This window comes from Solanum dulcamara, chromosome 2 (genome assembly GCF_947179165.1).
Source record: "Solanum dulcamara chromosome 2, daSolDulc1.2, whole genome shotgun sequence".
Lineage (NCBI taxonomy): Eukaryota > Viridiplantae > Streptophyta > Magnoliopsida > Solanales > Solanaceae > Solanum > Solanum dulcamara.
The window spans coordinates 78,131,776-78,141,845 of NC_077238.1; the positions used below are offsets into that span (position 1 = coordinate 78,131,776).

General features: G+C 36.1%; 1 protein-coding gene across 1 annotated transcript; it reads left to right on the forward strand.

Moving 5' to 3' along the window:
* Positions 1 to 1,862: 1,862 nt before the first annotated feature.
* LOC129877725 (chalcone isomerase-like protein 2) lies at positions 1,863 to 4,515 on the forward strand. Its single transcript, XM_055953255.1, has 5 exons — positions 1,863 to 1,935; positions 2,402 to 2,488; positions 2,962 to 3,117; positions 3,914 to 4,140; positions 4,225 to 4,515. Coding segments are annotated over exons 1-5 (633 nt in total). The 5' UTR covers positions 1,863 to 1,934; the 3' UTR covers positions 4,387 to 4,515.
* The last annotated feature ends 5,555 nt before the right edge of the window (positions 4,516 to 10,070 follow it).

A 10,070-nucleotide genomic window follows, 5' to 3' on the forward strand; every position in this document is an offset into this window, starting at 1 on the left:
TATAGGCAGTGTCCAGCACACCAGGTTCTAGGGTGAGCCTTTTATTTTAGCTCGTGTTGGATTCTCTCGGACATGGCATGATGTCCTTAGTTTTCGGACACATTAAGTTATTTATTTATTTTGGTGTTTGATATTTTCAGACTTAGTATTTTAGAATTAGATGTCCTTGAGTGGTTTTATTATTTCTTACTCTCACAAATTGAGCTTCCGCATTATTGTCATATTTTATAAATTAGAGTTGTATCGTTGGTTCTCCCACCGAGGAGGTTAAGTGTGGATGCCACTAATGACCCATTTTGGATCGAGACAGTGTGTGATAAATGTATTATTCATGAATAAAACTTGTATTATATGTGATTTATAAATTATTCTCAATAATATATATTATAACTGTATTATAAATATATTATAAGTGTCCAATGAATTTTTTTTTTTACTATAAATGGTAAATATTTTTTCTTACGATATCTTGTGAGTCCAACCTAATTCTTGTGAAAATTTGATGAAATATTTGACTTTGATTGGTTAGTAAATATTTTTAATGTACTTATATATATTAGTATATAATATAATAAATAAAATAATGTCAGAGGTGTTCAATGAGACAACAGGGCCTAAAGTTGGTTGGTGAAAGGCGTGGTGGTTATGCAATTACAGACGATAAGTAAATAATAAGGTACAAGAAATTCATTTTTTTTTGCTATTAAAAAATCCTAAGTTTCAAATCCATAATTATAAATTTTTAAAATTAAATTTTGAAAATCTAAAATAACATTATTTCAAAATATTCAAATTTTGAGTTTGTCCAAACTATTCACACCCATAATTACTAGCAAGTTCATGATGAAAACGTGCTAAATTAAGAGTTTTGAATTTTGTGTATTGTCGAGTATAATTTTTTACACTATCAAATTAGTCGATTTATAATAATACGTATGTAAATCTTCGTAGCAACATTAATCATGATATGATGATAAAGAAAATAAGTAATAATCTTTTATGGTTAATTAAATTGAGCTGATGGTATAAAAATAACTTCAATGTCCATACATATAATTAAAATATTATAAATAATGACATAATCCTCATAATTTTACATTGAGCAAGTATTAAATAAAAGTATATATATAGAAAAAGAAATTAAAGAGGGGAGATGAACAGTTTATTAAAATTCCGGTTTTTATTTATAGTTATGAATTAATTTTGAATTATAATTCCACATTAGAACTATGTAACTAATGAAAGTGGAGAAGAAAGGAAAGGAAAAAAAATAAACATCAAAGGTTGTGATGTATCGGTAAGTACTTCTCCATTTTTAATTAAAAGTCTCGAGTTTGAATATTTAGTAATTAGTATGATATCGTCTTTGATAGGGAGCGGTTTAGCTTTAAAGTGAAATTTTTCGGCGCGAATTCAAATTAATAGAATCTAGTCGCCTTTGGTAGGAGCGTTTTCATCTTCAAAGTATAATTTTTCAACGCAAATTCAAATTAATCTAATGCAATTGCCTTTGGTAGGGAGCTTTTTACCTCCAATGAATCTTTTCGACACAAACTCAAATTTCAACAAGATTCATTTCCATGATAATACTTATTATCCTTATCCCACCGACAAAATCACGTATCAAGATTCTACTTTTAATTTACAAATTCACACCTTACTTTCCAAATACTCGTGCCAAGCCTACCTTCTTTAACAAAAAAATGTTTACTCATACCTAACAGCTTCCCATTTCTGGAAGGTAGATTGAGTGGTAGCTAAAAATTCTATAATAAATATTTTTTTTAATATATATATATATATATATATATATATATATATATATATATATATATATATATATATATATATATATATATTATAACAACAAACTTACTTTCAATTTTTTTTAAGTCCACTCTCAAACTCTCCAAGTTTTTTCGATCAAGTTCAAGAGTAAGCTATATTTTAATTCTTTTTTTAATTTATTCCTTATGTGTTTGTTGTAATTATAGGAGGGCATGTCAATCGAAAATTAGTATGGAAGATTAGTAGATATATAAACGTATTTCTTTTCCGTATTAGGAGTATAAGTGTCATTCTTGTATTTTTCTTATTCTTACATTTATATTACTATCCGTTATTTCTATCGATCCATTCGATTATCATATTATCTTGTTGTTATTATTGCTTGTTGTTATTACTTCTAGTCCTCTACTTTCATCTTTCCTTGAGTCGAGGCTCTATTGGAAATAATCACTTTACTTTCACAAGATAAGGGTAAGATCTGCGTACACACGATTCTCGTCAGACCTCACTTATGGAATTTCACTGATTTTTTTTTTTTGCTTAGTTATTAAATGTAAAAAGAGATTCTTGATTAATTTCTTATCCAAAGTGTTTTATTGTTTTTTTTGTGTAGTGGTGAAGAATGAAGTGATGGTGGATGATATCCCTTTTCCTTCTCAATTCATGATCAACAATAAGCCTTTACCTTTGATGGGCCATGGTAAAAAAAGCTTTTTACCACATTTTCTTGATTTTTATCTCTTCCTTTAACTGCTGCATGGTCATTGGTCATAGTAAAAAAAAAATCGGTGTATAAAAGCGTATTCAAAATTTTGAGTTTATGAGTTTTGAATCTAAAAAGACAGTTTATTAAATTTTGGAAAGATTATTCTAGTATGGCGGATCCAGAATTTGTGATGATTGTTGTGATGACATAGACGAATATAACATGTTTGCTACGGATTCAATCAAACTCAAATTTTCCCATATAGATTATATATTTATATGTAATATTACTAAATTTTCAACATACTAAATTCCGCACCTATAGTTTCAAAAAATCAATTTAGATTTAATTTATATATCTTGGCAATAACAAAAAGTTTACGCTATTGGTAAATTTTAACATGTCGTAGTCAGAGTAAACTTTTTTTTCAGGTTACTAATAACATTGGTACAAATTGTTTTTTTCAGGAATAACAGACATAGAGATACACTTTCTCCAAATTAAATTCACTGCAATTGGAGTTTACTTGGATCCAGAAATTGTGACTTATTTGCAGCAATGGAAGGGCAAAACAGGGGAAGATTTAACTGAAAATGATGAATTCTTTGAGGCTATTGTTAATGGTAACTAAAATCTTAGTAATGACCACCTACCTTGTTTGGACTTTTTAAAAATGTTGTTGCATCCATGTCAAATCTTCTAAAATTACATTACTTTTGGAGGATCTGACACTTACCTATCAATATTTTTAAAGAGTCTGAACAACATAGATTATTATGCCTTCTTATTTTTAGACAATTGTTTATTTGAAATTAAAAAAGAGATAATGATCAAAATCATATCTGAAGTATCACGTTTTTGCGAATTTTCTATCTAAACTATCAGGTAGTGAACAACTGATACTGAAGATGTGTTTTGTCAAATAGTTGGCGATAGTTCAGGTATTCATTTTTTCTACCTGAATTATCACCAACCAGGGACGGAGCCACCTTGTGGTTAGGGTTCTTCCGAACTCTCTTCGGCAGAAAATTTTACTATTTATACATGATGAAAATATTTTTTTTATGTATATACATTAGATGTTGAACCCCTTTCGGCTAGTTCATGCGTCTACTTCTTCAGATTTTGATCCCCGTTAGTGAAAATTTTGACTCCACCACTATCACCAACTATTTATCAAAACACACCTCAACTATTAGTTGTTCCCTTTTCCTACCTAAACGATAGTGAACAACTGATACTCAACACGTGTTTTTTCAAATAGTTAGCGGTAGTTCAAGTAAAAAAGAGTAAACTCTTAATAGTTCAGATAGAAAACTCACAAAAACATGATACTTCAATATGTATTTTACCGTTAACTTGATTTTAAAAGGGAATAAGAAAGACTATTTATGAAGATACAATGTTTAAAATTTGCAGCTCCAGTTGATAAGTTCTTGAGAGTAGTAGTGATTAAAGAGATCAAAGGTTCACAGTATGGGGTGCAGCTAGAGAACGCTATACGTGATCGCTTAGCAGAAGTCGATAAATATGAGGAAGAAGAAGAAGAAGCCCTCGAAAAAATTGTTGAATTTTTTCAGTCTAAATATTTCAAGAAAGACTTCGTAATAACGTATTATTTCCCAGCTACTTCTGATGGTGCAAAGGTATAACTAACACTTTTTTCGCGAAAGAATTTAAATTATAATCATCGAGTCATTTTATGATGTTTGGTACGATGTTTTTAATAGATATCGTTCGCGATAGAAGGTAAGGAAGACTTGGAAATTGAAGTGGAAAATGCAAATGTTGTAAAGATGATGAAGAAATGGTACTTAGGTGGAAGCAGGGGAGTGTCACCTACAACTATTTCTTCTTTGGCTAACAACATTTCTGCTGAATTGTCTAAATGAAAGACATTATGTTTATGTTTGTTTTGTTGAATTTGTTGTTTTGGTCATGTTGGCTTTTGTATTTAGCCTATGGAGACCTTTTGTTTCAAGATTTGTGTTTGAAATTTAATAAATTAGAAGTTCATTTAAGCTTGTTTGCGACATTTTTTATTATGTTGTTGTCACGACACAACCCACCGGACCATGCAGACACTTATTCTAACACCTAGGTAGGAGAACCTTCAACTCCTTAAACAAAAGAACATGCGGAAGTTTAACAAAATATCAATAATAGGCCAAAAGAGTTATGAAATCATTTTATATTAACTTAAAAACTCTAATGGTTTATTACAAGGAACAATCAAACACCCCCAAGGATACTAATCTAAACAAGTGCAAGTGTTTCTAAAGATACAATATACAATAAAATAATGATACAACTCCCACCATAAGGGCGAAAGAATAGAAGCTGTTGGAGAATCATCTTCGTCTTCACCTAAGAAACATCACTGGCCCTGCAACCAGACTATGCCAAGTGGCAAAGCAAGAGTAGTATCAGTACAAATAACACGTATTGGCAGGCATCATCAGTCAACCCAATACCCATCACATAATATATATAAATTAAAAAGTAGAAGACATGCTCTCAAGAAAATATACTCGCAAAACCTTTACGTACAAACTCTTATCATTCTCATTAACCTCATTAAAGTCGTTCAAGCCTAACTTTCATCCCTTCTAGTTGGTCCGCTGCCAACTCTAATAAAGATCAAGGCCTAGCTCTTCTATCACATAGAGGAGTTTTCAAACTACATGCCACTACTAACTCTGTCTAACCCATCTACTATATTTAGTTTTCACACCAACACATAGCCTTAGGATAATTAACATCTCACTTGAAAGAGGAAAATATTTGGACTAACGCTCTTCTCATAACCATACTGGCTTGCCATGACGGGATCTATCCCGCTCTGGCGGCCTCGCCACAGCGGGATTCCTCCCACTAGGGCGGTCTTCCTGGAGACAGAATCTCTGAATTCTTTCCAATATACCCATTCAACACATGTACTAACATGACAACATCAATAGCTGACTCTAATTCACTGATCTTACTAAACTACACATCAAATGCTCTCCACTTGTTTACCCATGACTTCATACCTATGATGCAGACGCATCTAACACCTATAACAAAAGTCGAACAGGCATATACAAAAACACATTATCAATTTATCATTTCAGGAGCAATATATAATTTCACAGGATAAATCTCAATACAATAGTCAACATGGTAATACTTGGACCTTCGGTCCTTTCATATCGATTGTTATATAGAATGGACATGCTTAATTATAATCAGATTAGTTTCTCTATCATCAAACATATAGTCAAGATCAATTTGCAGATAATAGTCATGCAATGGTTCTCTCATGGAACCCATATCCAAACTATATATGTGTCGGTGACATCCGATCCAATATATGTGTCAGAACCTGAATCCCGATCCTATATATGTGTCGAAATATAATACTTGAATCTATATATGTGTCGGAACGTGATATTCGATTTAATATACGTGTCGAAATGTGATACCCGATCTAATATCACAATCACAAACCCAATCACAGTCCACAACGAATAGTTCACATACTTTCACAATCAAGTAACATGTTCATTAGATGCAATTGTTCACAAATAGTCATTTCATTGGTTTCATTCTATCTTTCCTTCATTAACAGTAACTCATCAAACCCTCTTTATTCAAGGCATCATTTTTGGTAGAACAAGTTCAAGATTATGAATTCACGATTTTGAAATTATAGACCAATCACAACAACATATCATTCACCCAACCATAACAATTAAATGCATGGTAAACGACACAATATTGCTCAACCATTATTAAGAGTCTCTCTATGATATAGTATAAACCATAACTTATAGCCACAGACAATCAAATAGATTCATGACATGAGATCTATCAACACTAAGTCATTCACATTTACGCTTTATTTTATGACTCGCATTACTCAAGTAGTTCACAGAGAATAATCAACACAAACACACACAATTATTATATAATACTTTCCTTATATGCATCAATAACCCATAATTCCCAAGTCTCAGGATTCCGTTATGACCCAGCTATTATTTATACTTAATCTCACAAGAATCATTGGCCTTCTAATAGTTTCATCAAGATTAACATTCAAAGATTGAGTCTTTATCACTAATCACATAATAATCATGACCCACAACATATATTCTCACTCTAAATATCAATTGACAATCATTTAACCATCCAAACTCCGTGTCTGAAGGCCTAGGCATGAAATCTCCCATCAATCTACATTATATTAAGCAATGTGAAGGAATTTATAACTGCTCAACTGAGAAAACCTAGCCTACTTGGGCTCCAAGCAATTGTAGAAGGATTATAGCATGATCCCTGACTTTTGGAAGGAGAATCTATGGAGACGGGCCTGAATCCGTGGGTTGTAGCCTACTTTGAATTAGGAATCTCTTCTCCTCTTCTCTCCAAGCCTAGAATAGCTTCTTTGGGGTTTTTAGGGTAATCCTCATCTATTTTGGCACTTAAGGGAAGAATGAGATGATAAAATATGCCTCCTTTCTATTCTGTCCCGTCAAATCCCGCACTAGCAGCCTAAATCTCACTCCAGCGGTCTTGTACAGACAATGCTCAGTAAAACAGGCATAACTCTTTACTCCGAACTTCAAATGAGACAAATTTAGTGGAGTTGAAAAGAAGACTCATAGATCTTTAATTTGATAGTTATGGGCCAACAAATTCATTATAGGCTGAGACATATGGTCGTTTGAAGTTTACCTTAGTTTGAACCAAGTCCAAAATTAAATCGGAAAGACACTTTTAACTCAACTTTGAGATAGGAGCATAGTACTACCTTAATTTACTTTAACGGGTAAATCCATAGAACTGGTTAAGATTCTAAAGAAAAGGAAGATTAATATAGCCTGTGTCCAGGAGACAAAATGGGTCGGCTCTAAAGCTAAGGAAGTAGACGGGTATAAGCTTTGGTTTTCTGGTAAATCGAAGTATAGAAATGGGGTAGGCATTTTAATAGACGGTGATTTAAGGGATCAGGTGGTGGAGGTTAGGAGAGTCAATGATAGGATGATGTCGATTAAAATGGTCGTTGAAGGGAACACGTTGAACGTTATTAGTGCTTATGCGCCGCTAGCGGGCTTATGCGAGGAGGATAAGAGGCGCTTTTGGGAGGAGTTGGACGAGTTAGTGGGAGGCATACCACCTACTGAGAAGCTTGTCGTGGGAGGGGATTTCAATGGGCACATTGGATCTATTTCGGGAGGGTATGATGATGTGCATGGGGGCTTTGGCTTCGGGGACAGAAATAGAGGAGGAACCGCACTGTTGGATTTCGCAAGAGCTTTTGGATTGGTGATAGCCAACTCGAGTTTCCCAAAGAAGGAGGACCACTTGGTAACCTTCCGTAGTTCAGTGGCTAAAACTCAGATAGATTTTTTACTCCTCAGGAAGGATGATAAGGGTTTATGCAAAGACTGTAAGGTCATCCCGATCAACAACCTTACAACCCGACATAAGCTCTTAGTGATGGATTTAGGGATAAAGATGACAAGGACGAGGAGGGTCGGGGAAGAACGACCTAGGATCAGATAGGGGAGTTTGACAATGGTTAGTGCCTTTGAGATGGGAGAGAAATTGAAGGATATGGGGGCCTGGGATAGTAGTGGGGATGCGAACGATATGTGGGATAGGACAGCTAGTTATATTAGGGTTGTAGCAAAGGAAGTGCTAGGAGTCTCGACAGGTAGTCGTAGTCGGCATCGAGGGGACTGGTGGTGGAATAGAGAAGTGCAAGGGAAAGTGGAAGCAAAGAAGGTGGCGTATGCTAAGTTGATAGAGAGCAAGGATGAGGTGGAGAAGTGGACGAATGGAGAACTGTATAAGATAGCGAGGAAGGAGGCGAAGTCGGCGGTTGCAACGGCAAAAATGGCAGCTTTTGAACGTCTTTATGCTGAACTGGAAGAGAAAGGTGGGGACAGAAAATTATTCAGGCTAGCCAGAGTCCGGGAGAGAAGGGCACGCGATGTGGATCAAGTGAAGTGCATTAAAGACGAAGACGGAAAAGTATTGATAGAGAAGACCCTTATCAAACAAAGATGGCAATTATACTTCCATAAACTTTTGAATGACAAAGGGGACAGAGAAATTGTGTTGGGAGATTTGGAACATACAGGAAGGAGTCACGATTTTGGGGGTTGTAGAAGTATTACGGTCGATGAGGTTAAGGATGCTGTTCGTAGGATGCGCTGGGGAAGAGCGACCGGACCTGACGAGATCCCTGGAGAATTTTGGAAGAGTGCGGGCTCGGTAGGTTTGGAATGGCTGACTAGGTTATTTAATGTCATCTTTACGATGGCAACGATGCCCGTAGAATGGAGATCGAGCATCATGATCCCGCTTTACAAAAATAAAGGGGATAGCCAGAGCTGTGACAACTATAGAGGTATTAAGCTTCTAAGCCATACTATGAAAGTGTGGGAAAGAGTGGTAGAGATGAGGGTGAGGAAAGGCGTGTCTATTTCAGAGAACCAGTTCGGATTTATGCCGGGACGCTCAACTACAGAAGCCATTCACCTTATGAGGAGACTAATGGAGCAATATAGAGAGAGGAAGAGAGACTTGCATATGGTGTTCATCGACTTGGAAAAGGCTTACGATAAAGTCCCACGAGAGATACTATGGAGATGTTTGGAGGCTAAAGGTGTACCTGTAGCGTACATAAGGGTGATCAAGGACATGTACGAGGGTGCCAAAACTAGGGTAAGGACAGTAGGAGGGGACTCAGAACACTTCCCAGTTATGATGGGGTTGCATCAAGGATCAGCTCTTAGCCCGTTCCTATTTGCCTTGGTGATGGATGGATTGACGCGATAAATTCAAGGTGAGGTGCCATGGTGTATGCTTTTTGCGGACAACATAGTCCTCATCGATGAGACTCGTAGCAGAGTTAACGCTAAGCTGGAAGATTGGAGACGCACCTTGGAGTCTAAGGGGTTTAAGCTGAGTAGGACCAAGACAGAGTACCTAGAGTGCAAGTTCAGTGAGACACCTCAAGAGGTTGGCGCGGAAGTTAGGCTCGGGGACCAAGCCATCCAAAAGAGAAGTAGTTTTAAGTACCTTGGTTCTATCATGCAAGACAGCGGAGAGATCGACGAGGATGTCACACACCGTATTGGGGCAGGATGGATGAAATGGAGGCTCGCCTCCGGTGTGTTATGTGACAAGAAAGTGCCACCACAACTTAAGGGCAAGTTCTACAAAGTGGTCGTTAGACCAGCTATGTTATATGGGGCGGAGTGTTGGCCAGTTAAGGTCTCCCACGTGCAAAAGATGAAGGTTGCCGAGATGAGAATGTTGAGATGGATGTGTGGGCATACCAGGAGTGACAAGATTAGAAATGAGGCTATTCGAGAAAAGGTAGGAGTGGCCTCGGTGGAGGACAAGATGCGGGAAACGCGACTGAGATGGTTTGGACATGTAAAGAGGAGAGTCCCAGATGCACCAGTGCAGAGATGTGAGAGGCTGGCCATGGATGGTTTCAGAAGAGGTAGGGGTAGGCCGAAGAAATATTGGGGAGAGGTGATCAGACAGGACATGACGCATTTATGACTTACCGAGG